This window comes from Mirounga angustirostris, unplaced genomic scaffold (assembly GCF_029215605.1).
Source record: "Mirounga angustirostris isolate CCGP_5_RB_7025 unplaced genomic scaffold, mMirAng1.0.hap1 SCAF_7, whole genome shotgun sequence".
In the NCBI taxonomy this organism is placed as follows: Eukaryota; Metazoa; Chordata; class Mammalia; order Carnivora; family Phocidae; genus Mirounga; species Mirounga angustirostris.
In genome coordinates this window covers 27,029,339-27,057,123 of record NW_026991715.1, presented here as the reverse complement: position 1 = coordinate 27,057,123, position 27,785 = coordinate 27,029,339, and the positions used below count along the sequence as shown (strand labels likewise).

Below are 27,785 nucleotides of genomic sequence, written 5' to 3'. Positions count from 1 at the left end.
CTGACATGTGCTGTGATATGGACGAACCTTGAAAACATCATGCAAAGTGGAAAAAGCCAGACACAGAAGACCACAGGGGGTGTGGCGCTATCTCCATAATGCCCAGTATAGGAAATCTACAGTAGATGAGCCATTGTGGAGTGCTGGGGGAAACAGGCAGAGTAGAAGAGGTGGGTGACCATCCAGGGGTGCAGAGTTTCTTTTGGAGTAAGGAAAATGTTCTAAAATTAACTCTGGTGATGGACATGCAACTCTGTGAATATATCAAAAGCCATTCAATCATACATTTTAAGTGGACAAACTGTGTGGTATGAGAATTATAGCCCAATAAAGCTGCTATTTAAAAAAAAAAGACAAGGAAAAAATATCTCATAGTCACAAGTTAGTGACTGTTGCTTGTGCAAGTGACTGTTGTGTAAATCTATCAGTTTGAAACATCCACAGTGAATGTGTCCCAGGCTATTTGTCCTGAGTGGCTGGAAATGAAGGGCCCCAAAGTAGCACTCAGGAAGGTACCCCCGAGGGACAAAAGACAACTTTTCTTTCACTGACCACAGTTTTAACTGTAGCATTTTAAAATGTTCGGATATCGGCAGGCACTTAAGAGCACCCTGGTTTATAAAATAGCTGATTGTGACAACACTTAAGATTTAGGTTGCACCAGTCATCAGAGCTAAGCTGAGACAGAGTCCTGCTTGGGGCGCTCAGGGATGTCGGTGTGTGGAGCCTCAGATGGGTCGCCCAACCTCCTGGGCACAGAAGACCCTTCACACTTTGCCACTTTTCAAACTCCACCAATTTATGGAGGTTACAGGTCCTCCAGATGAACCACAAAACTACCTTGCATCAAGTGGTACACAGAATAATGCACATAAGGATTTGCATAGGGCAAAGAGCAACAAAGACGAATTTTACTAGTGAGCCAACAATTCAGGTTAAAAGAAATCAGAAAGAAAAATAGGATTATGTGAAGTTAAGAGGGTAAATTTAGAGGGGGAGGTTATTTAGGGATTATAATTTTGTTTTCCATTAGTTTTACTTTGTTCCTTTTTCAGGTCTACAAGAACAAATATGATTCATCTTCTACCCAAAGGTGCCCAGCCTCATTTTCTGATAAAGGCAAGAGTTCCAGAGACCTTGGGCTGCCACCCTGCCTTGCTGCATCTGAGCTCTGTACATAATGTAACCTCTGAGCTTTGGTTCCACATTTGTTACAAAGGAGTAATATTCCCTATTTGGCCATGTTTTTGTGGGGACTGAATGAGGTGGAAACTGCACAGTACAGCACCCAACCCACAGAGGCTCGGGGCAAAGCTGGAATAGGGAAGGATAAAAGAGAGGGTTCATCAAGCTCCCTACAAATAAAGTTAGTGACACTGAAGGAAGATGTCAGAGAGTCCATGTCAGGCAGGGCCCTAAAGGGGTTGCAAAGAAGGACAAAACATCGTCGAAGGAAGCAGGTGCTGAAAATCAGGGAGGGTCTTTCCTAGACTTCTCATTACAATGCCAAGAAGTGGTGCATTGCCCTTAGCTTCACCGACAGAAAGTACGCTTCTTCCCAAATATGCAACTTAGAATTATTGCCTGTTGAGGGCAAATGGGATCGAAATAGAATGTAAACAATCCTTCCACAAATGCTCACATTGCAGACTGCAGCTGGGAGTCCATTTTCTTGTTCTCTGCGGTCCAGCCTGGGGACTGCTTTGCCGGGTAGAGAAGTCCAGGGCGTGCTGCCACCTGCAGGCAAAATGAGAAAAAGCACAAAGTGACGGACAGGATCACCCACCTTAAGCGCCAGGCAACTGGAACAGCTGGGTCCATCCAGGTGCAACAGCCAAGAGAACCCGCTCAGTTCTGTGTTTGTGATTCCACGACAGGGTTGCGACAGACATAGTCAGTAAAAATTCTAGACTATCAAGGACTTGAGCATCTCTTAACAGCAACAACCGGCAAACTCACACAGGGCTCACCGTGGGCCCGACACTGCTCTAAACGATTCACACTTATTAACTCATTTAATCTTCACCAAAAAATTGAACATTTTAAAGGTCTCTGCTGATCTGCCTGATTATTTGAGTTAGGATGAATAATTAAAATGAAGAACTTGATAATAGCCAATTTCAAAGACGGGTCAGACATGAAACCTCCGTAAGAGGTTCTGAGCATCCTGCATGCCGTGCAGCCTCCCTTTTCCAAGTCCCTGTTATGGACCAGACACTGCTCTGGGAGCTGGCACGCACCCAAAAGATGAAGTCCCTCCTCTTGTGGGCTTCTGTTCTGGTGGAGGGAGGTGACAAGAGAAGAGGCAATAAATGCTGGGCTGAAGCAGCAACGGTGTAAAGGGGACAGAGGGTGATGACCATGCTGTGGTGAATCAAGTGAATATTCATTCACTCATTCATTTATCCTCATGTACTTACTAACCATCTACCACAAGCCAGACACTGTGCTGGGATGCAACAGTGGGCAAAAACCAGACACGGTCCCGGCCTGTATGGGGTACTTACTCACATAGGAGAAGCATATATGAATCAAATGATCACTTTAATAAATGCCAGGGTATAACAACGCAGGGAAGTGTGAGAGCAGAATGACACAGGAGGTCACTATGAGAGCAGCCTAGGGAGGCCTGACCTTGTCTGGAGCCTCACCAAGGCCTGGAATGGAGTGTGGGGAGGAGAAACATCCTTGGTAAGAAGCACACCATGCACAAAGGCTGGATCACGGACAGCAAGCCAGAGGCCGAGGAGAGAGAGACGAGGTAAGGGGAGGTGGAGAAGGGGTGTGAGCAGCCATCGCACAGCTCCCCCAGGCCCGAGAGGCCCTCATCCTCTGAGGCCTGGGGCACCACATGAGGATTTCAGGCAGAAGAATAATGTGGCTGGATGTGTGTGTTTCTAAAAGACTACACTGTGTGGTAGGCTGAATAATGGCCCTGCCAAAGACGTTGATGTCTGGATCCCTGGAGGTTGGATGTTCTCCAACATGGCAAAAGGCATGTTGCAGAATGTAATTAAATTATGGATCTTGAGATGGGAAGATAATCCTGGAGTCTCCAGGTGGGCTCAGTGTAATCACAAGTGTCCTTAGAAGAGGGAGGCAGAGGAGATTTGACTACAGAAGAGGAGCAGCAGAGCAGGCAGGCGTGAGAAAGACTTGCTGGTTTTAAAGATGGAGGAAGGCGCCATGAGCCAAGGACTGCAGGAAGCCTCAAGCAGCTGGAAGAGGCAATGAAATGAGTTTCCTCCAGAGCCTCCAGGAGGAACACAGCCCTGCTAAAACTTTGATTTTAGGACTCTGACCTCCAGAGCTGTAAAATAATAATTTTTTAAAAATATTTTATTTATTTATTTGACAGAGAGAGAGAGAGAGTGCGTGAGCATAAGTGGGGGAGGAGGGGAAGAGGGAGAGGGAGAAGCAGACTCCCTGCTGAGCAGGGAGCCCGACGTCGGGCTCGATCCCAGGACCCTGGGATCATGACCTGAGCTGAAGGCAGACGCTTAACCGACTGAGCCACCCAGGCGCCCCTGTAAGATAATAAATTTGTATTGTTTCAAGCCGCTAGGTTTGTGGTACTTTGTTACAGCAGCAATAGGAGACTAACACACATTGGCTTCTGTGAAAAACATAGGCAAGAGGTAAGGGGAGGTAGTTACCAGTCAAAGGTCACTGTGTTATCCAGGCAAGAGATGTGACAGCCTGAATCACAGCAATGGTGGCAGGGGGGTGGAGAGGAGTTGAAGGACCCCGGGGGGGGGGGGCGGGGGGGGCGGGCAGTTGCCTAGTCAAAGGTCTTGCTACAACCTGGCAGATGTTACTGGAATGCCACAACAGGCTTCTGTTAGGCTCAGGACCTGGCTAACTGGCCCTAGGCAGAGCCCAGCACCCTTGTAAAAGAAGGAAGCTTGCACCAGGGCTGTAAGACCTCTCTCCGAGAGAGACAGCATTTAGTCACTCAACAGGGACCTGCCAACTCCATTCCCACAATGGAATCCAGGGGTTTCCAGGAACCAGCTCTAAGAAGTAACATCCTAGGAATTTCTAGAAGGCAAAAGGTAGCAAATTGTTTCTGCCAAGCATTAGGCCTTCCAGTGAACATTACTTTTCTTCCCAACAGAGATTTTGTAATCCTGGAAAGAAGGCATCCAAATTTAAATATATGCACCTCCAACCCAGGTGATGAAGAACCATGATTATATCTCACATATAGAAATTTCATGGCCAAAATGGTACAGGAAATATATATATGTATTTCTAATTTAAATATGTAAAGTATGTATTATATGTTGGGAGTATATACTTTATATATTGAAATTAGAAAAATATAAATATTTGTATATATAGATATAAATAAAGCAAATGGGGTAAAATGTTAATAGGTGAATCTGGGTAAAGATTCTTTTTACTACTTTTACTTTTTAACTATTCTTTTTACTATTGGATATTCTTTTTATTATTTTTATTTTTGCCACTTTTCTGTAAGTTTGAAATTATTTCCAAATAAAAATTTAAGAAGCAAAAAAAAAAAAAAATTATGGCCAGTAGAATAATGCGGAAATTACAGGAAAAGAATAAATGAGAAACTAGGAGATGCCCTTTCATCAGCTACTCTACTCCTATTTAATGATCCAAATCCACTGAAAAAAGAGGGTTCCTGATGTGAGCCTGCCTAATAGGACTGTTGAGAAGAAAAGGCAACAAAAATGATTTCAAACAGTTTTGTATATACTCCTCCGTTTTACTCCAAAAGTATAAATATACACCCACCAAGACCAAGTATCCTGGAGTATACTGAGAGGTGACAAGGAAGTCTTGAGGGCATTATTCCCCTTTGGCTCTGCAGCAGGCTATGGGGACCTAACTGGATTCCAGGAGCATGTAAGGACTCAAGAGTGCCTACAGATGGTGGAATGCCAAGCAGTCCTGTTAAGAGTTGGAACAGCTTAATTAAAAAATAGATATATGTAAAAAAAATATATAGATATATGTATACATTGTTTTTCTGGTAACAAAGTGATAGATGTTTATTAAAGGAAAACACAAAAGTCTGTAGTCCAACCATCCAGACATAGCTTATTTGGAATTATTTTTTTCTACTCCTTTTTCCAATAATTTTAGTGTGTGTGTATATATACACACACATATATATAAAACAAATATATACATAGTTTTATATATAACAAATATACTTATATATATAGTTTCTTTTTAACAATAATGGGATACTGTATATATTTTTCTTTTGCAACCAGTTTTGTTTTACCTAACAGTATATAATTTTCCCATGTCATTAAATATACTTTTTAAATAGCTGGCAGGATCATATCATAGGAAGATATCAAATTAATTTAACCAATGCCTTACTGCTGGACACCTGAGTGGTTTCTAACTTTCTGATAGCAGAAGTCTCACTGAGAGGAACAGCTTTATATATAAGAACCCCCCCCACCCCATTTAAAATCTGTATTTGAAGCTCTGATTATTCTTAGGGTCAGGTTCCACACATTTCAGTTATCCATACATCACCATAACTATTTCACCATAATTAAATACCATCTGTCCTATACTTAGCCTTTCTCTTTAAATCAATTCATTTCTGTCCTTAAATGAGTCTTAAAAGCAAACTTTATTTACTATTATAAATGGAAAACCAGCATCTTATGTCATAAAGAAAGGCAATCATAAAGACAAATACAATGGAAAACAAAACGGTGTAAAAATGGAATTAAGATATGGCTATTCCTTTGCTCATTCTTTTATATCGAAAGGGAGATTGGAAAGGTGTAGAGAGGTGTTAAAGACATACCAGCATCAAACTGACAGCTTTCTCCTTCCCTTGACCAGAAGACTGAAAAGAAACTGACAGGAATGACTTTCTCACTATGTGCATCATGTCAGACAATGCCACAGATGTGTTCCACCTAGAATTACCCTCCATCACCTAAAGTCACTTCGCATAGAAAACATGTCTTTTTTTTTTTTTTTTTAAGATTTTATTTATTTATTTGAGAGAAGAATCGAGCACAAGCCAGGGGGGCAGGGCAGCGGCAGGGAGAGAGAGAGAAGCAGACTCCTCGCTGAGCAGGGAGCATGACACGGGGCTCCATCCCAGGACCCTGGGATCACGACCTGAGCTGAAGCCATCCAGGCGCCTGGAAACATGTCTTAAGACACAGTCCTGGAAGTAGAATTTTTGAGATAAAATGTATGGACACTTTAAAAAGCTTTTGATAGGGAGGCCTGGCTGGCCCAGTCAGAAGAGCCTGAGACTCTTGATTTTGGGGTTGTGAGTTTGAGCCCCACAGTGGCTGTAGAGATTACTTAAAAATAAAATCTTTAAGGGTGAGTGGGTGGCTCAGTCGGTTAAGCATCGGGCTCTTGATTTTGGCTTAGGTCCTGGGATTGAGCCGTGTGTCTGGATCTGTGCTCAGTGGGGAGTCTGCTTGAGGATTTCTCTCCGTCTCTCTCTGCCCTTCTCCCTGCTCGGTGTACTCACACACTCTCTCTCTCTCTCTCTAATAAATAAATCTTTAAAAAAATTTTTTTAAAATAAAATCTTTAAAAAAATAAATTTAAAAAAGTAAAAAAAAAGCTTTTGATAAACACATCCAAGTTAGTTTTACCATAGTTTCCTGAGAGTACCCATTTTACTTCACCTTCAAATAGTTAAGTATTATAAAGTAAATGTTAAAATGTTAAGCTTTTCAGCATAAGATATTCAGCAGCTGAATTTTCAAAGCGATTTTCATATTTCTCTAGCCAGTCTCTGACCCTGCAGCAGGGCCATTACATGAACCTTCAGTTAGTGGTAAGTTTACACAAACTGATACTGCTCTTGGTTTAACCAAGCTAAAGTAAACTCAGTAAAACACAAGGAAGTGACTAGCATTTGCAAATACTTCAGAATGTTTTTGTGCCAGCAAAGGTCAAATGAGGATCAGAACTGCATGGATTCCAAAGTAGACTTGTGAGAAATAAGGAAGCCAGAGAAGCATTACTCATGACACACCAATCACTATAAATATTCAAGAAGTCAATAAAAACTCTAAAAGAAGCATATGTGTGAGCCTTCCTATCCTGATATGGTAGGCAACTGCACAAATAGGTTACGGATTAATGCAATTGTTAACAAAAGATTTCTAAGTAGAAAAAGAAAAGTGTATTTTGAAGCATGAAGAATTAATAACAACAGGAAGCTTCCAGATTATAATTCCTGGGCAGACACTTATGTGTGTATGTGCCTATGAGGGAAAGTGGGAGAGAAGAGAATTAAAAACATACTAAAAAGTTTCTTAGGGTGCCTGGGTGGCTCAATCAGTTAATCATCTGCCTTCAGCTCAGGTCATGATCCTGGGGTCCTCGGCTCAAGTCCCGCATCTGGCTCCTGTTCAACGGGGAGTCTATTTCTCCCTCTCCCTCTGCCCCTCCTCCTGCTTGTGTTTGCTCTCTCTCTCTCTCTCTCAAATAAATAAATAAAACCATAAAAAAAGTTCCTTATGTTTGGGAGGATGTTAGAGATTCTGATTAATTTTTGGTATTTATAGGAAACATAAGTTTATCTATGCTTAGAAATTTAAGAGGGCTCCTCATAAGAGATAGAATTCCAAGTCACTAAATAAAAAGAAGGAAGGAAGGAATGGAAATAGACACCTTGATTAATACAGAAGAAGTCATAAGAAAAAAAGAAAAAGAAGAACTCATGATCAATATTTGGCAAAACAAGGTGGCAGAAATAAGGCCACACTTATCAGTGATCAAAATAAATACAAATCAATTAAATTCCACTATTAAAAAAAATAAGACTTTCAATCTAACTGCCCATCAGTGTAAAACAGATAAGTAAATTATGACAGGCCATTTTAATGGATGTGTGTGTATGCCAGAGAAAGAGACCCATGACTTACATAGTTTAGAAAAGTTGTAGGCAAGGGCGCCTGGGTGGCTCAGTCGGTTAATCATCTGCCTTCGGCTCAGGTCATGATCCTAGGGTCCTGGGATCGAGCCCACATTGTGCTCCCTGCTCAGCGGGAAGCCTGCTTCTCCCTCTCCCACTCCCCCTGCTGGTGTTCCCTCTCCCGCTAGCTCTGTCAAGTAAATAAATAAAAATCTTTAAAAAAAAAAAAAAAAGAAAGAAAAGTTGTAGGCAAAAGCATAAGCAGAGAAAAGGGTCCAGAAAAACACCAATTTGGTAATGGTGGTTGCCTATAAAGAGTGAGATTATAAGAGAAAGGAGTGGGCTTTCCTATCTCACTTTACAAGTGTCTACATTGTTTGAAACTTTTACAAATAGTGTATAACCAAAGAAACAAGAAGAAATGAAATAATAAATATAAGGGCAGAATCACTGAAACAGAAGATATAGAGGACTAAAAACAAAGGTGATTAACAAAACCCAAAGTATTTCTTTGAGTTTTTTTAATTTTAATTTTAATTTATTTTAAAATTAAGTTTTTAAAATTTCATTTTAAGTTTTTTATTTTAATTCCAGTATAGTTAACATACACTGTTATATTAGTTTCAGGTGTACTACATAGTGATTCAATAATTCTATACATCATTACTCATTGCTAATCATGATCAAGGTATTTCTTTTTTTTTTTTAATTTATTTGAGTGAGAGAGAATGAGAGATAGCATGAGAGGTAAGAGGGTCAGAGGGAGAAGCAGACTCCCTGTTGAGCAGGGAGCCCGATGTGGGACTCGATCCCAGGACTCCAGGATCATGACCTGAGCCAAAGGCAGTTGCTTAACGAACTGAGCCACCTAGGCGCCCATGATCAAGGTATTTCTTTGAACACAGGGAGACTGAACAAGAATAACTGACAGAAGATGGAAAGAAAAGACTAAAGAAGAAAAAGAGGAAATGACAAATATAGCCAACATTTAAAAACTTAAAAAGAATAATATGATTATATTATTCTATATAACTATAAATAACTATATAACTATAAATAACCATATGACAATACATTTTGAAAACACAGAAGAAATCAATAAATTTCTAGAAAAATTGCCAAAATTGGCACAAAAATGATAGCAAATGTGAACAGCCATTTAAAGTAATTTAAGACACTTCTTCCCCATAAAGTCTCAGTTCCAGAAGGTTTTACAAGAGCATTTTACTAACTTCCAAGGAACAGACAATCTTTACTTAAAGTGTTACTTTAGAAAATAAAAAAAGAGGAAACACTGCCCAACCTAAAGTTACTATAATTTTGAAATTTGGAATATGGATTGTCTAAAAAAAGAAAAATACAGGCCAGTTTAACTTCTAAATACGGATGCCAAACACCTAAATAAAATATTATCTAGTCAAATCCAAAAAAGTATTAAGACTATGTCATGATAAAGTAATAAATAATGATTCGAAGTCAGCAAACCTCTCAAGGTAATTCACTACATTAATGGATTATGGAAGAAGTTACTACTGCCCACCATCTCTCTGTTCTCCTTTTCCTCCTGGGAATGCCATTAAACTTCCCAGCCACCATGGGGCACCTGCGTGGCTCAGTCGGTCGTGTGTCTGCCTTCGGCTCAGGTCATGATCCCGGAGTCCTGGGACTGAGCCCCACATCGGGCTCCCTGCTCAGTGGGGAGTCTGCTTCTCCCTCTCCCTCTGCTCCTCCCCCCACTCATGCTCTCTCTCTCACTCACTCTCTCTCAAATAAATAAAATAAAATAAAATAAAATAAAACAAAACCCCACAAAACTTCCAGCCGCCTTACAATAGGTGGGATAATGTGACTAGTCCCTATCAATGGAATCTGAGGAGCAGTGATCTGTGTCATCTCTGGCCATCATGGAGAACCCGGTGAAGGACCTAGGTCCAAGGAGATGGGGAAGCAACTGGTGAGAAAGAGCCTGGGTTCCTGAACTACTAAGTAATGGAGAGTCCACTGTATCACCAACATCCCTGGACTGTGTCAAGAGTGATAAATACGTAGCATTCCTGGTGTAAGCCTTTGAAATGTTGGGACTGTTATAACAGCTAAGATTATACACCCTAATAATACATGGAAAATTGGGATGGGGGAAACAGATGATCATCTCAGCAGGTACAGAGAGAGCATTTGACAAAGTTCAATACTAATTTGTCTTAAAAACAAAAACAAAAATAAAAAACACAAAACCTAGGTCTTAAGCAGAATTAAGAGACCAAGCCCCTGTCTTCCCCATCACTGTCTTTTCTTCACAGCTTGATTATTAATTGGTTTAGCCACCACATGTGATACACTTTCTTATAAAATTTTTTCATTAGGAAGTAATGCATGGATTTTATCTATTTTCCTTGGTACCTCAGATCCTAAGGAAAAGGACTTCCTTTCCTTAACAAAGACTATCACCTACAAACCTAGAGCTAACATCATACTTAATAGAAAACTGTATTCTCTTTAAGGAATGGAACAAGACAAGGATGCAGCTATTCCCACCACCATGTAACAGAATTATAGAAAAAGTAGCCACTACAAGAAATAATAAAAACTAAAACAAAGTATAAAATTAGAAGGAAAGAGACAAATGTCAGTGTTTGCAACTCGTATAATTATTTCACATAGAACTCACAGAAAATCCACAGAAAAGCCATTAGAATTAATCGGAGTTCAAAAAGGTAGTTAGAAATGAAACCAACCTAAAAACAACTGATTGCATTTCTCCACACCAACAGTAACCAATCAGAGAGAGAGAGAGAGAGAGAGAGAGGAGATATATAACAGTCTAAACGGCAACAATGTGACAAAATAAGAAACCACTTATATTAGTAATATTATTGAAGCTAGGAATTATCTTAATAAAAAATGCAAGAGACTTGTGGAGAAAATCTGAAAAACTCTATTAAAGTACATCTGAGTGAAAATATGAATAAATGGAGAGAACAGACCATATTCATGGGTGAAATGACTTGACATTAAGAACAGACCATATTCATGGGTGAAATGACTTGGCATTAAAAGGTATCAATTCCTCCCAGATCAACCTATGATTTCAATTAATTTCCAATCAAAACTTCAGGAAGACTTCTGTGTACTTCACAGACGGATTTAAAAATGTTTATGGAAGAACAAGTCCATGAAAAGATAAGAAAAAGTTTGAAAAAAAAAAGGTAGATATTAAGACATATTACAAAGCCATAATAAAAACAAAATCCAATTGGATTAAAGATGTAACTGTAGAAGAAGAAAAGATAAAGTTAATAGGAGAAAATATAGAAAAAAATTATGATCTTCAGGTAGGTGAGGATTTCTTAAATAAGACGTAAATAGCCTAGGCTATAAGGAGAAAAATGATGGATATGACTACACAAAATTTAAAGATTTATGTTTAAAAAAAAGTAGACCATAGACCTAAGATAAGCTACAAATCTCTTAGATGAAAACATAAGAGTGACTCTTCAAAACCTTGAGTGAGGCAAGGATTTGTTAGATATGACACCAAAAACACAAGAGGTAAGACAGAAGATTGACCAGTTGGACGTCAACAAAATTGAAAAATTTTTTGCCTCAAAGAACACCATTAAGAAAGTGAAAAGACAAGTCACAGAAAAGGGGAAACTATTTGCAACTCATATATCTAATAAAAGGACAACTAAATATATATATATATTTATATATTTATATATACCTAAATATATATAAAGAACCATTACAATTCAATAATAAAAGACAACAATTTATTTTATTTTATTTTTAAGATTTTATTTATTTATTTGACAGAGACACAGCGAGAGAGGGAACACAAGCAGGGGGAGTGGGAGAGGGAGAAGCAGGCTTCCCACTGAGCAGGGAGCCCGATGCGGGGCTCGATCCCAGGACCCTGGGATCATGACCTGAGCTGAAGGCAGTCGCTTAACTGACTGAGCCACCCAGACAACAATTTAAAAAATAGTTCTGAATAGACATTTCTCTAGAGAAGATACACAAATGGTTAATAAGCGCATGAAAATATGTTCAACATCATTAACCATCAGGGACGTGCGAATCAAAACCACCATGCGCTACAACTTTGTACCTGCTAGGGTGGGACGGCTCTAACCCAAATGACAGGCAACACGCCATGGTGAGGATTTGAAGAAAATGGAACCATCATGCACTGCTGGTAAGACCAGAAAATGTCACAGCTGCTTTGGAAAACAGTTTGGGAGTTCCTCAAAAGTTTAAACATCAAGATACTACATGAATCCAGTCATTCCACTTCTAGGCATATACCCCAGAGAAATGAAAATATATGTTCACTCAGAAATTGTACATGAATGTTCACAGAAGCATTATTCATAATGGCCCAAAAGTAGAAACAACCTAAATGTGCATCAACTGACGAATGGATAAACAAAATGCGGTATACCCACGTGATGGAATATTATTGGGCATTAACAGGGAACAAACTACTGATATATGCTGTAATGTGGATAAACCTACAAAACACTACGCTAAGTGAAAGAAACCAGGCACAACAAACACATATTTGTATGAGATGTTCAGAAGCAGGCAAATGCAAAGAGACAGGAAGTAGATTAGTGCTTGCCTAGGGCAGGGGAGGGGCATATTGAGGGAAAAGTGGAGAGTGACTGCTAATGGAGTAATAAAAATATTCTAAAATTAGATTATGGTGATAGTTGCCCACTCTGTAAATAGACTACAAACCACTGAATTGTATAATTTAAATAGGTGAATTTTATGATATATAAATTTATTTTTATTTACTTTAGTTACATTTATTTAATTTAGTTATATTTACTTACTTTAATAATAAAGTTATTAGTCATAATAAAAAGGAGACCATAAATGAGGTTAACAGACAGGTGACAAGATTAGGGGAAGACTTAAAACATCCACATCTGACAAAGAACTAACATTTTAACATGTAAGGATGCCAAAAAGGAACAAAATGCAAACCACATATAGAAAAATATCAGAAATCTGAAAGAAGAGAGGGGCAGATTAGATGGATAGATGGGTAAGCAGTTCACCAATGGCAAAACAATATGATGAGATGCTCAATTAAAACAGAAATGGAGGGGCGCCTGGGTGGTTCAGTCGTTAACCGTCTGCCTTCGGCTCAGATCATGATCCCAGGGTCCTGGGATCGAGCCCCGAATCAGGCTCCCTGCTCAGCGGGAAGCCTGCTTTTCCCTCTCCCACTCCCCCTGCTTGTGTTCCCTCTCTCGCTGTCTCTCTCTCTGTCAAATAAATAAATAAAATTAAAAAAAAAAAAAAAAGAAATGGAGTACTGCTTTAACCTACCAGTTTGGACCGAAATTCATAAATGAGCTAACAGTAAATGCCAGCAGATGTTGGAAAAGGGACCCTTGATGCACTCCTGGTGGGAGGAAACTGAAGAAGCCATTCTGCAGCACAAAGTAGCAGTTTTTAGTAAAAGACATCCCACAAGTATCCTAGAACCAGCAATCTCATATCTATCTCAAAAAAAATTCTTGCACAAGACACAGGGAGACACCCAAAAGGATGTTTGGTGTAGCACTGTTCGTGCAAGCAAGGAGTCACAGGCCACCTCATGTCTATTCCCAGGAGGCTGGTTAAGTTCTTGTGGTGTATACTTTCCATACAAAACTATGCAACAGCCAGGAGTAATAAATCAGACTTACATATAGCAATATGGTTTGACTCAAAAACATAATGTAGGGAGGAAAAGAACTAGTAAGAGATTTATAGCATGAAAGTTTTTTCTTTTTTTTGAAAATTTTATTTATTTATTTGAGAGAGAGAGTGTGAGCGAGCATGAGCGAGCATGAGCGGAATTAGGGGCAGAGGGAGAGAGAGAAGCAGACTCCCTGCTGAGCAGGGCTTGATCCCAGGACCCTGAGATCATGACCTGAGCCGAAGGCAGATGCTTAACTGACTGAGCTACTCAGGCGCCGCTATTTTTATTTTTGTTTTTTTTTTTAAAGATTTTGTTTATTTGTGTGAGAGAGAACAGGCGCAGGGGGGAGTGGCAGGCAGAGGGAGAGGGAGAAACAGGCTCCCCGTGGAGCACGGAGACTGATGCGGGGCCCCAACCAAGGACTCTGAGATCATGACCTAAGCAAAAGTCAGACGTTTAACCTTAACCGACTGAGCTACCCAGGCGCCCTTAGCCTAAAAGTACTTATTTAGGTAAGTGCATCAAAAGCAAAACGTGACATAGGTTTCAAAGATACACATGCTCTAAGAAGATATAAGGAAAGGGAGTTGGGAAGAACAAATACAACAGCATGGCGGCGTGTTCGTGTGTGCACCGGGAGGAGGGCGCTGACAGAGAACTGGAGTATCAAGGGAGGAAATAACAACATAAGATAACGCGAGAGACTCTAGATGGAGCAAGGATTGGTGTGCCAGGAACTAAGGTGTGTGAGCAATTAAATTTGGTAGACCTTAGATACTAAGGAAAACACACAAAATCCCACGCATTACTTTTTAATGAAAAATGTAAGAAAGTCCATCACATGCTGGTGGCTAACTCAATGAATCATAAAGCTATGGAGCCAAGAAGGTAGGGGGGAAAGGCAGGGGCTTGCTTGGTCTTCCGTTTTCTGGAACATGGAAGCAAGAACACAGGGTGGTAGAAATGCAGGGCAGGGTGTCTCCTACTCCCCCTCTTCTTCCCCCTGCAGACTGAAGCTAGGGGAGCAAAAGGAGAGAACCATCCACTACGGTTCAAATTTAGTTAACAGGAGGAAGAGAGAAGAGGACATTAGGGAATTCAGCAGAGAAGGAATAGCTCATTGAATCAAAGACTCTGATTTTTCTGGCTCATGATAAAGGCAGCATTTTCTAAAAGCAATGAATACTCAACACAGCCCTGAAGCAGGGCAGAGGACGGACTCCGTGTTTTAAAAAATAGGATCTTATGTTATCGTTTGTCAAATTCAGATGGCTATTTTCAAAGTTAAGGTCAACGGGGTTTATTTCAGTAACGGGCCGTATGATCTGATCCGTGTGATTAGGCTGAATTCACTTTTATTGAGACAAAAGTTGATTAAAAGGGGGTTCTTGGTATTGGCTACAAAGAGTGTCATCACTCAAATGTACATCAAGTGCCTGCAGATTTAGTCCCTTTACTTCCAACACTTAGTGCCTTCTACCCTGTATGCTCATCCCACACAACTGGCCATGCGGGCAACTTGTGTGTGTGTAGCTATAGATACAGATATAAGATAGAGCTAGCGATAGATTTTTTTTTTCCCCGGCCAGGGGTTGGCTCCACAGCCCTGCGGTGGAGCCCAATTCTCGATACCACGATCGAATTAGTGTATATGTGACAAAATGGCCAAGACCAGAGCACTTATGTTTCACCCCTCTGCTGGCAGATGCAGCGGACTGGAGGTTTCCTGGTCTGGGAAGGACGCGGTCCCCGAGCGCACCCATCCCTGACGGTTTTCGCCAGCCCCGGGGGGTTGGAGTCTCTGCGGAGTAAGCCCCTGTCTTCTCGTGGGCAGGGCCTCAGGGAGGGGGCGACATTCTGGACTAGCCTAGGTCCATGCCTCTGGCCAAGAGAGGCGGGCTGCAGGCTTGCCAGTTCAGGGAACGCTTGGAAGGCACCCCAGGGTCGCCCAAGTGCGCCCTATCTGTAAAACGTAGAAAGGCAAACGGCACGAGGAGTGGAGCCAAATGGGGAAGAAGAGGAGTCTAAAAGGTAAGCAGGGGCAAATGATGGGTTCCTCCCAGCCGAGCTCAGGGGAGGCACTCTGCTCAGCATTTTACAAACATTCTCCCACTTTGACTTTGACTGAAAGCCGGTCGGGGGTGGGGACCGGTGGTGGTGTGCAAAAGGGAAACGCGGGACGGGACCGGTGCGCGACCTGCCTTGCCGCCGCGCGACCTCGGCCCCAGGCCGCCAGGCCCTTGGCGCGCTCGTCTGAGTCCCCCCGGCTCTTCCCCCCGCCCGGCCGCAGGAGCCCCCGGCCCGGCCGGCTCCGCGTCACGGGGCCTCCCGGCGTCCCGCCCGCCCGTCCGCAAGGCGGAGCCCGCGAGGCGGCCGTCGAGGGGCCGCGCTTACCTCGCCTGGTGCGGGCAGCGGCCGCAGCTCGCAGGCTCCACGCCGGCCGCCGCTGCTCTCCTCGCCCCTCGCTTCGACGGCTGCTGCGCGGGCCCGGGCCACGGCCACGGGCACTTTCATTTTCCTCGACGAGGGCGGCAGGAAAGCGAAAGCGAAAACGGCCGAGAGGCGGGCCCGGGCCGAGCGCGGTGAACGCGGAGCGCGGGCTGGCAGCCAGAGGCGGGGGCTCGGGCCTCGGGCCTGCACGCGGGCGGCCGGCCGGAGCCCGTGCGCCCGAGGGGCCGCCAGCGAGCCCGGTGCGCACAGCTCCGCGGCGCGAGGCCCGGGCCGGGGCCGGGCCGGAGGGCGGGCAGCCCGGCCGCCAGCGGAGAGGCCCCGCAGCGCGCCCTCGTTCGGCCCCGCAGCGCGCCTCGGCCCGTGGGGGCCGCTTCCCCCGCCAGCCCCTCGGTCAGCGTCTGCTGGGGCCTCGGGGGCCGCTTCCCCCGCCAGCCCCTCGGTCAGCGTCTGCTGGGGCCTCGGGGGCCGCTTCCCCCGCCAGCCCCTCGGTCAGCGTCTGCTGGGGCCTCGGGGGCCGCTTCCCCCGCCAGCCCCTCGGTCAGCGTCTGCTGGGGCCTCGGGGGCCGCTTCCCCCGCCAGCCCCTCGGTCAGCGTCTGCTGGGGCCTCGGGGGCCGCTTCCCCCGCCAGCCCCTCGGTCAGCGTCTGCTGGGGCCTCGGGGGCCGCTTCCCCCGCCAGCCCCTCGGTCAGCGTCTGCTGGGGCCTCGGGGGCCGCTTCCCCCGCCAGCCCCTCGGTCAGCGTCTGCTGGGGCCTCGGGGGCCGCTTCCCCCGCCAGCCCCTCGGTCAGCGTCTGCTGGGGCCTCGGGGCTGACGGCGGACGTGCCGGCAGCGCTTCGTGGGTTGCTGGCCTCAGGAGGCGGGTCTGGCCTGGGCGGCCGGAGCGAGCCTCTGAGGGGTCCCGGGTTGGGGCGCTGAGCCGGCTGGGGCAGGTTGCGTTCGCAGACCCCCAGGGGTCGGCCGGTGCCCCAGGCCCAGGCATGCGCCCTGGACCCTCTGCCGAGCTGGCGGCCCCGTGGCCTCGAACAGCCTGGTGGCGACCGTGAGGTACCAGGCTCTTCATCCTGGGTCCGCGGAGAAATCCAAAGTCAATGGTATCAGTGAAATGGGGGACTCGTCATTTGATAAGAAACAGTGCACAGCAAGCTTAGGATTTGGACTCCCTGCTCTAATTGGTGCCCATCAATACCCAAGGGTTTAGTGAGCCCTGGCCTGTCACTTAGTGGCTGTGTGATTTGGGGCAGAATCCCTTAGCCTTAGTTTCTTTGCTGGTAGGACGAGGATGGTCACCATACCTACCTCAAGGTTGTAGGGGTTAAATGAAACGGTGTGAGGGAGAAAATACTTGGCATTTTCTGTGAAGCTCTAGATGGGTTCTTTGAGGTCATTGTTTTTCTGGATGCCCGACAGACATTCTCTAATGTCAGTTGATAAAATTGGAGATCCCCATGATAATAAGACAGTTTTCAAAGTTTAGACTGTGTTCTCTTGATTTAGAAGGACCGAGGAGGCACTGCAGTCTTTTTGGAAGGCTCCTCACACCTCACCTGACAATTAGCCCCTGGATCAGTCCTGTTAATTAGAGCGCTGCTACACCTGAAGTTTCAGGAAAGGCCCTACAGCTCTGCCCAGCATGGGTCACTGAGATCTGAAAATACTTTTGTAAGGAAGCATTGCTACTTGGAAAACACTGAGAAGACTCCATACTCCAAACCAAATTTGCCGTGTGTGTGTTTGTTCATTTTTGTCATAGAGCAGTCTGATAACTGGAACAGAAAAAATTAACTGTCTAATCTGGCAGTGTCACTTTGGTTTGCCTGTTTGAAATTCAGGCACGTTCCCTGCGTGATGGAAGCCTTGATCTGTGACTAGTGTTGTGGCTTTCTAAGTGTCATTGCAGTATTCCCTCAAGAGCACCTGGGGAAGTGGGGCAGGCCAAATGGGGACCTTAGAAAAACAAGAGCCCATGTTTCCCCCTCCGGGAGATGACGCTTTTGGTCTGTAGCATGAAGGAAAAACAAAACAAAACAAAACAAAATTATCAAGGGAAGCCTTGGAGCTCTTCCTTGTGATAGGACAATCATTCTTAATTCCATGAGAGCAAAGTAGAGGTAAATTTGAAAATCTGTTTCTGCATAAAAAGTATGTGTGGGAGATGAGAGTTAGGTAAAGAGAGGTAGAGATGCAAGATTTTAAAGCCACGTCCTGGTTACCTTTTATAGATGTTAACCTGTGTGACCGGAGAGGTGCCAGGAGGTAAAAGGCTAGCCTGTAGTCTATCATCTTGGTGATTTCCCATAGTCCAGATTTGGTCTTTGACCCTGTGGGACCTGACATTCCGTCTTTCCAATGTTCCAGTGTTGATTAAAAATCCATGTTATATAAAATCAGAAGGCGAACTTACTGATTTCATTCACTATTTGTTAAACTCTATGCTAAGTACATTACATGTATTGCTTCCTTTAATTCTCCCTGTAATCATGTGGTATGTTGTGATCTTTTTTTCAGTTGGGGTAAAAAAAGATAAAGGGAATTTCCAAGGTTAGTATGTTCAGTATGTAAATGGTAGAGTCAGGGTTCAGATGAAGGCTGTGTGATACCCAAACCTGGAGCTTAACCATTACTGTTAGAAGCAAAACGGTCAGGAACATGAGACTCTTGAGGTTGGCTGGTAAGTGCACTCTCTTCTTAAAACTGTACAATTTGGAACCTAATTGTCAGAAGGTGGCTTGGCGAGCTCGAAGCCAGAATCAGAAGAGTGAATTATCTGACTTAGATGTTTACTGATATCAGCCTTGGGGAGCTTGGTGCATCTTCCTCCACACCAGAGGTCAAACAAGCTGCTGGGAGGATTGGCCACTCATTCCTGCTGTCCTGGCCAACCCTTCTCTTGGGGTTGGTGGCCGGTGGACACTCTCTGTTACCTAGGTTCTCCTTATTAATGTACCAGGGCTGTCCCTCCTCAGATGAACACATTTCTTTTTTAGATAGAGCCAGGCCTTACTGAGTAACAGTACCGTTGAGCCTTGTAGGTCCTGGAGTCCTTATTGCTCTTTAAGGAGGCATGTTGCCTATCTTTGCTCTGATTGGTTTGATTTCTAATTTAACTTTCAAAGATCAACTTTGTATCCCAACTCTTTGGAGGCAACTCACTTTCTTTTCCTTCCTACCTCCCTGACCTTCTAACTCTAGAATAAAATCTTGTGCTCGTCAAGGAAGGCTCGAAAAATCCCAAGTCCAAGGCCAGCCCTCACAGATTTTACCATGGGTGAAGGGTGGGAGGGGAGATCATGCTGCTGGAGAACAATATAAATAGAAAGAAATACAATTCATTGGTTAGAAAAGAAAACATTTGGAGTGTGACTCAAATAAAAAGGAAAAAAAATATCAAATACCCCTTTCAGATACTTCCTTTATTCAACAAATATTTTGTTGCAACTACAAAATGCAGCCACTCTGCTAATGCTTGAGATGCAGTAATGAGCAAAAATGGATATAGTCTCTGCCATCAGGAAACACATTGTATAGTGTCAATATACAATAGCAGTCAATCAGATAATTAGTCAAATACAGAATATCATCCTAAATGCTACAGAGTGCATTTAATTCACTATAAGACGGAATTACAAAGGATTCAAACTTGTGTGAGGGTCAGAGAAGGCTTCCCTGAAGAAATGATATTTGAATTGGTAGCTAAGGAATGAGGGTTAGTTAACTGGGTAAAGGGGCATGGGATTGGAGAAGAGATAATTGGTAGAGGGAACAACATGTGCAAGGGTCCTGAGGCAGCAAAGAACTTAGAGCATTTGGGGAACTGGAAGGAGGCTAGATTTGAACCATTATCTACCTGATGCTCAGAGGGTCAATGGAGCAGAGAGAGTAAGGACAACCCAAGTCCACAGAAGACTGGAGAATAAGGCAAAAGTCACAACAGGCAGAGCCTTGAAGGTCATGCTGAGGACCTTCAAGATCCTTAACCTATGAGCTCTGATGTTGTTTAAGCAGATCTGACTTGTGTTTTAAAAAAAGATGGCTCTGGGGCCCCTGGCTGGCTCAGTCAGTAGAGCCTGTGACTCTTGACCTCAGGGTGATAAGTTTGAGCCCCACGTCAGGTGTGGAGATAACTTAAAATCTTAAATTTTTTTTTAAAGATAAAAAGCCTGCAGGCGCCTGGGTGGCTCAGTTGGTTAAGCGACTGCCTTCAGCTCAGGTCATGATCCCAGGGTCCTGGGATCAAGTCCCGCATCGGGCTCCCTGCTCTGCGGGGAGCCTGCTTCTCCCTCTCCCACTTCCCCTGCTTGTGTTCCCTCTCTCGCTGTGTCTCTCTCTGTCAAATAAATAAATAAAATCTTAAAAAAAAAAAAAGATAAAAAGCCTGCTCTACATGTTGTGTGGTGAATAGATGGAAAGATGGTCGTCAGTTAGGAGCAAGATGATGGTGGTAGTGGTGGAGATAAGAAAAACAGACAGATGTGAGAGATATTTAGGAGGTGAAATGGTTAGGATCTTGCCAGTGGACTGGGTCTTAAAGATAAGGGAAAAGAAGATATCAGGCATGACTCCCAGGCTGCATAATTGGATGAACGATTGTGGCAGACGTATAGCAACTCAGATCATTCTTCAAGAGAATCTTCTACAGAGAACAGAGCTGAGAGCCCCCAGCTGCCGCCCCTTTAGATTTGCTGTAGCAAACGGACAAGGCTGCGTACTCTCTGGCTGCTCCCAGACAGTGAATGAACTCAGTGGGGGTACCAGAGCCAGGTCATTTCTGCCCAAGCTGGGACTCATCTAACAGGCAATCAGTACTGTGGAGCTTCCCAACGGTGTGGTCAACAATTTCTCAGAACTAATCTGCAGTCTGAAGCTCTTCCTGCCCAGTTCTCTTCCCTTCCCTCTCCCTTTCCAGAGGGGACAGACCTGCGTCATAATCTGAGTCTCTCTCTGCCTATTCTAGCTCCTTCTCCCCTTTAGCCTTCATGAGCATTTTCCTCAAGAAGCTCTTGCATGTTGAATTCCATCTTGGCATATGCTCAAAGAGGACCCAGACTGACACAATGCTACCCTTCCGTGAGCTGGAGAATTTGGGGAGAGGATCACATTTTGCGGGGTTTTGATTCTACACATTTTGGGTGAGATGTCAGGTGGGCAGGGAATCTCATGTTCACTTTCCCGCTCATAAGATGTGTTTGTGCTTTACTGCTAAACTATCAACTATGTCCTCTGTGTGAGCTAGGGCCTGGTCTTCTTTGTAAAGTGTTTGTTCCATGGACAATCTCCAAACCTCAGTTTAGAACTCAAAACTAAAACTCTTTGCTTCTAGAAAAATACAACCTATCAATAGCAAAAATATCCTTTAACTTTCTTAAGGGGGAAGAAAAAGTAAACAAATAGAAAATGAGTGAGCAATTGTTCTTGAACAAAGGAAAGTAATTTTGCTTTGGGTGGTCTTGGTTTCCTGTGAAAAGGAGTAGTCTCTCATAAGTGTTCCTAAAGGAAAAGACTTACATATTTGGCAACACAGATGGAAATCTGTCTTTCTGTGGGGGAAAGAAGCTAGTACTCCAAAAGGCACTCTTGCTTTGATGTGTGTCTCCCTGAGCAAGGTGTCCTTTGAGAGGCTGGCAGAGGAGGGCCCTGTCATGAAGATCGCAGTCCCCAGGAGCCTGTCTGAGTGAATCACCTGTGAGAGGACAGATATGTTCAAGTCCAACAGTGGTTCATCCTCCTAAATCAGGCTTGGAGACACGTCATGACTACTATTTGAACACTGACCTCTCTCATAAGTCAAACAACATTTCTTTCACTAGTTGCAGACCCCAGACAGTCCATACCCATCTCCCTGTGAAGTGTGGAGGCTGACAGTAGGTGAGTTTACAAGAAGTCTAGATCCCATTAGCCTGCTTGGACTAAAAAGAGAAAGGAGCATGTGTGGACATCAGGAAGGATGTTTTCCTGAGGGCTCTGGCTTTCATTAAGGGATGAATGAGTAAAAAGATTTCTCCCAAAGGTAGCTATAATTTCCCTGATGGAACCAAACAGAACATAATAAGGACTAATTATTTGTAGAGTTAATAATTGCCTTAGGGAGGTCCGGAGGGATAGCAATATTATTGTCAACACAAATTTAGTACTGTTAAGGACTTTACATGCTAATTTAATCCTTTTTTTTTTTTTTAAAGATTTTTATTTATTTATTTGAGAGAGAGAATGAGAGAGGGGAGGGTCAGAGGGAGAAGCAGACTCCCCGCTGAGCAGGGAGCCTGATGCGGGACTCGATCCCGGGACTCCAGGATCATGACCTGAGCCGAAGGCGGACGCTTAACTGACTGAGCCACCCAGGCGCCCCTAATTTAATCCTTTTAAAACGCCATTGAGGAGTGGCTGGCTGGCTCAGTCAGTGGAGTGTGTGACTCTTGATCTCAGGGTTGTGTGTTTGAGCTCCACGCCGGGTGTAGAGATTACTTAAAAAATAAAATCTTTAATACCCCAGTGAGATATGTGATTTATTTTATAGATGAGGGAACTGAGTCTCAGAAAGATTAAGTGACTTGCCTAAAGTTATAGAGCTACTATAGAGTCTACTTAAATCCTTTGCCCATTTTTTCTTACATTGTTGGGCTGTAGGAATTCTTTATATATTTTGGATATTAACACCTTAGTAGATACATGATTCCTCCCATTTTCTGGGTTGCCTCTTCACTCTCGATAGTGTCCTTTGATGCACAAAAGTTTTTCATTTTCCCCCAGCTTTATTGATATATAATTGACATATAACAAAAGTTTTTAATTTTGATGAAGTCCAATTTTTTTTCTCTTTTTGCTTGTGCTTTTGGTGTCATATCCAAGAAATGACTGCTAAATCCAATGAAACTTTCTCCCCTCTGTTTTCTTCTAAAAAGTATTAGGATTTTAGCTCTTATGTTTAGTTTTTGATCTATACTGAGTTAATTTTTGCATATGGTATAAGGGTCCACCTTCATTATTTTGCATGTGGACATCCAGTTTTCCAAGCCTCATTTGATGAAAAGACCGTCCTTTCCCCTTGAATGGTCTTGGCACCTTTTTTGAAAATCACCTTTTTTGACCATATCTGTGAATGTTTACTTCTGGACTCTATTCTCTTTCATTGATCTTTTTATCTGTCATTCTGCCAGTACTGCACTGTTTTTTATTTTTTTAAGATTTTATTTATTTGACAGAGAGAGAGAGACAGCCAGAGAGGGAACACAAGCAGGGGGAGTGGGAGAGGGAGAAGCAGGCTTCCTGCCGAGCAGGGAGCCCGATGCGGGGCTCGATCCCAGAACCCTGAGATCATGACCTGAGCCGAAGGCAGATGCTTAACGACTGAGCCACCCAGGCGCCCCAGTACTGCACTGTTTTGATTACTGTAGCTTTACTTCTTAATTCTCAACTTGGATATCTTTTATTTCTTTTTCTTGCCTAATTGCTATGGCCAGAACTTCCAGCATAGTCCCAGAAGTGGCAAGTGGTATCCTTGTCTTGTTACTGATCTTAGGGAGTGAGTTTCAGTTTCAACATTGAGTATAATGTTAGCTGTGGTGTTTTCATAGATGTCATTTATCATGTTGAGGAAGTTCCCTTCTATTTCTAGTTTACTGAATGTTTTTTATCATGAGAATGTGTTGAATATTGTCAAATGATTTTCTGCATCAATTGATAGAATCTGTATTTAAACTCATTCGATTCATGTGTTGTATTACATTTTTAATATTTTCAAACTGAACTACATTTGTGTTCCTGGGATAAATCCTGCTAGGTCACAATATATAATCCTCTCAGTATGCTCCTGGATTTGGGTTGCTAGTATTTTATGGAATACTTCACATCTATGTTTATAAGAGATATTGATCTATGGTTTCCTTTTGATGTCTTTGTCTGGATTTGGTCTCAGGGTAATGCTGGCCTCACAGAATGAGTCAGGAAGTGTTTTCTCCTCTTTTATTTGTGTAAAGAATTTAGACAGACTGGTATTAATTCTTCTTTAAATGTTTGGTAGAATTCACCAGTGTAGTCATCTGGTTCTGGGCTTTTCTTTTTTGGGAGGTGTTTGATTATTAATTCAATCTCTCTACTTAAGTCTATTCCGATTTTCTGTTTCTTCCTGAGTCAGTTTTGGTAATTGTTGTGTTTCTAGGAATTTGTCCAGTTCTTCTAGGTTGTCTAATTTGTTGGCACACAATTGTTTATAGTGTTCTCTTATAATCCTTATTATTTCTGTAAGGTTGGCAATAATTTCCTCACTTTCATTAATTCTTTTATATTTATTTAGGTTGTTCCCTTTATCCATGTGCTTTATTCCTTCATGCGGAGTTGGGTTGCTGTCTAGTATCCTTTCATTTCAGCCTGAAGGACTCCCTTGAACATTTCTTATAGGACAGGTCTCACTTCTTTCAGTGATTAGCCCCATTGTCCTTTTTCTCCATTGCATGTATTTGTTTTCTATAGTAGTTTCCAAAAATCTTTGAAGAGGGAAGTAAATAGAAGCCTTCATCTAGTCTGCTGTCACCCAGATTTGGGAGTATTAGGGAGATTGTTCCAGATATTGATGACTTTTTATTATGGCTAAGGAGTTTAGGAGTTATTAGGTTGTATTACATTGCTAGAATGTACATAGAATGTTCTAAATACAGTTAGAATCTTCTCTTTCCTTTCACCAATTTTTATTTTTAATTTTTTCAAGATTTTATTTATTTGACAGAGAGAAAGAGGGAGGGAGAGAGAAAGTGAGTACAAGCAGGGGGAGCAGCAGGTAGAGGGAGAGACAGACTCCCTGCCGAGCAAGAAGCCCGATGTGGGACTCGATCCCAGATGACCTGAGCTGAAGGCAGACGCTTAACAACTGAGCCACCCAGGCACCCCTCACCAATTTTTGAAGTGTATGTTTTACATCATGCTGCTTGCTTGTTTGATTGATGTTGGTGAAAACATTTTATAGGTTTGTACTTTTTTAATACTCATTTGATTGGTATAAGGGAGTGTCGTTCTATGAGGACATTTGGAATTTTCAAAACTGATCGAAGGTTACATGATAATTAAATATTTCAGATCTCCTCAGGAGACTGGCTCTGTGAAATACTCATACCCCTGCATGCACTTAGCACCTGTCCTTGATGTGTACAGTCTATGCCCACACCTCTACACAGTCATGAGAAGAGTTTCTCATGTGAGACTTCTTCTGTATCAGGTGCCTGACTGCTGCCCCCTGGCTGGCCCATCAGAAAGATGATGTTCCAGTGTCTCTGGCAACTTCTTGCACAACCGTTCTTGAGTTAAACCTCTTCCTCCCAAGGTGAGACCTTTCAGGGTGGGTCCTTCTGAGACTCCAGGAAGACATGCGCCTTCTGCTGAGGAACCTCTGACTTTGTCATCCTGGGCATCGTTTATCAATCTCATAGGATTTGTATAAGGATCAAACGAACAAACAGGGGAATAGGCATACATTGGAGATACTGCAGGTTCGGTCCAGACCCCTGCAATAAAGCAAATATCACACAAAAAAAGCAAGTCAAATGAACTTTTTGGTTTCTTGGTGCATATAAAAGTTATGTTTAGGGGCACCTGGGTGGCTCAGTTGGTTAAGCGTCTGCCTTCGGCTCAGGTCATGATCCCAGGGTCCTGGGATCGAGCCCCGCGTTGGGCTCCCTGCTCGGCAGGGAGTCTGCTTCTCCCTCTGCCTCTGCCTGCCACTCCCCCTACTTGTACTCTCTCTCGTTATCGCTCTCTGTCAAATAAATAAATAAAATCTTTAAAAAAAGTTATGTTTACACTATAGTCTATTAAGTGTGCAATAGAATTATATGTAAAAAAACCAATGTATACACCTTAATTTAAAAACACTTTGTCGGGGCGCCTGGGTGGCTCAGTTGGTTAAGCAACTGCCTTCAGCTCAGGTCATGATCCTGGAGTCCCGGGATCGAGTCCCGCATCGGGCTCCCTGCTCGGCAGGGGGTCTGCTTCTCCCTCTGACCCTCCCCCCTCTCATGTGCTCTCTCTCATTCTCTCTCTCTCAAATAAATAAATAAAATCTTTAAAAAAAATAATAAAAAAAAATAAATAAAAACACTTTGTCACTACAAAATGCTAAACATCCTTTGAGCTTTCAGCTAGTGGCAATCTTTTTGCTATTGATGACAGATGTTGATCAGTGTGGAGGTTGCCGTAGGCTGGGGGGCTGTGGCAATTTCTTAAAATAGGACAACAATGAAGTCTGCCGCATTGAATGCCTCTTCCTTCCCATATTCTCTCTCTGTAGCATGTGAGGCTATTTGATATCATTTTGCCCACAGTAGAACGTCTTTTGAAATTAGAGTCAATCCTCTCAAACTCTGCTGCTGCTTAATCAACTAAGTTTAAATCCTATTCTAAATCCTTTTGTTGTCATTTCAACAACTGTCACAGCCTCTCCACCAGGAGTAGCTTCTGTCTTGAGAAACCACGTTCTCTACTCGTCCACAGGAAGCAGCTCCTCATCCATTCAAGTTCTACCATGAGTTGGGAGTGATTGAGTCACACCTTCGGGTTCCACGCCTAAGTCTAGTTCTCTTGCTCTTTGCACCACATGATGCACCACATCCTCCATCACTTCCTCTGCTAACATCTTGAACCTTCAACTGGTAAAAAGCACAACAAAGTGAAGTGCAATGAAACAAGTTAGGCCTGTATTTTTCCAAATTACTTGTACAGCAATGGCACACACAACATAAGGTATTGCTAATATTGTGTTGCTTCCAGCCTCTGTCAGCCTAAAAGCCCTTTAGGAAAAGCAATTAGATGATAAAACACCCAGGGGAAAGATTTGTTGGGCGACTTACTACTTGACAGAAAACAGGGCTCTCCACCCAACTCATTCACCATCACTTAAACTAGGTGTTAAGTAGAATAATTCTCTTTGGCAAATACCAGCCCTTCTGGAAATTCATGAGAGTGTTCAGAGAACTCTGAGGGAGAGAGGAGCTAGTTGCCAGGAAAAGGAAAAGATCAGAGGGTATACTCTTGCTTTCATCTTTATCTGTGGCAGAACACTTAATATTTTTTAAATCTGAATTGTTCCTTCACTTCATTTGCTTTGCCCTTTGTATTTCTGTGGGTAGCCTGGTTTCTAATTCTGAAGGGTATTAACTGAGCACAAGTGACCCCTGTGACTACAGGTTATTCACCCCTCTCTCCCTGAGAGGAGATCCCTGGTCAGGATAACTTGGTTAGTCTTCCCAAAGCCATGGCTCTGCTAGAAACAGGCCCAGCAGGTCCAGACAGAGGGCATGCGTTTTCAGCTACTTGGTTCAGCCCCAGAAGCAGTGACATGGGCTATTGCCTTGCCAAAAGAAGAGCTCTCAGTGTTCAGGTAGTTATGATTTTGGCCCCCAGAAGGCCACAAATGATTGACATCAGTAGCACTGAGAATAAGAGAGAAAACTCAGAAACTGTTCATTCATGCAACAGGAGAAAGGGCAGGCAGGATGGTAATTTATATTCTGGAGTCACCGTGAAGGCAGTTAATCGGGAACCTGGCACAGAACCAGGTTGGAGGAGAGTGGAGAAGCCAACAGGGTTACAGAAGATGAGCTTCCTTCCTTCCCACCTGAGTTAGACGCTGCGTGTTATATTATGCAACAGGCCTTTTGACTTATCTGTCCGACACTGGAGCTGTTTACCCGGGTCCATCTGTATGTTCTACCTCAAATTGCCCTGTGGCACATTTTATATATACATCTTTTGTGGACT

The 27,785-nt window shown here is 43.2% G+C and overlaps 1 protein-coding gene and 1 long non-coding RNA gene across 15 annotated transcripts in view; one reads left to right on the top strand and one right to left on the bottom strand.

Moving 5' to 3' along the window:
- The window catches only part of LOC123854150 (uncharacterized), a 54,956-nt gene extending 38,096 nt beyond the window's left edge, over window positions 1-16,860 (bottom strand). For 3 of the 13 annotated variants that reach the window (XR_010413004.1, XR_010413003.1, XR_010413002.1), the window contains exons 1-2: window positions 7,905-8,385; window positions 1,643-1,737 (exon numbers count right to left, since the gene is read on the bottom strand). Coding sequence is in view for 6 of the 13 variants with exons in the window: in XM_064595892.1 (XP_064451962.1) it covers window positions 1,643-1,737; window positions 15,990-16,109 (215 nt within the window). In the remaining 7 variants the exon portion in view is untranslated. Of the gene's footprint in view, window positions 1-1,642; window positions 1,738-7,904; window positions 8,386-15,989 lie in introns of those variants that run through there. The other 10 variants (XR_010413006.1, XR_010413007.1, XM_064595892.1 and 7 more) reach the window with 7 other exon arrangements.
- LOC129046303 (uncharacterized) overlaps window positions 15,303-27,785 on the top strand; it is a 30,207-nt gene continuing 17,724 nt past the window's right edge. For both annotated transcript variants that reach the window (XR_008507342.2, XR_010413008.1), the window contains exon 1: window positions 15,303-15,626. This is a non-coding gene — a long non-coding RNA (uncharacterized LOC129046303). The remainder of the gene's footprint in view (window positions 15,627-27,785) is intronic.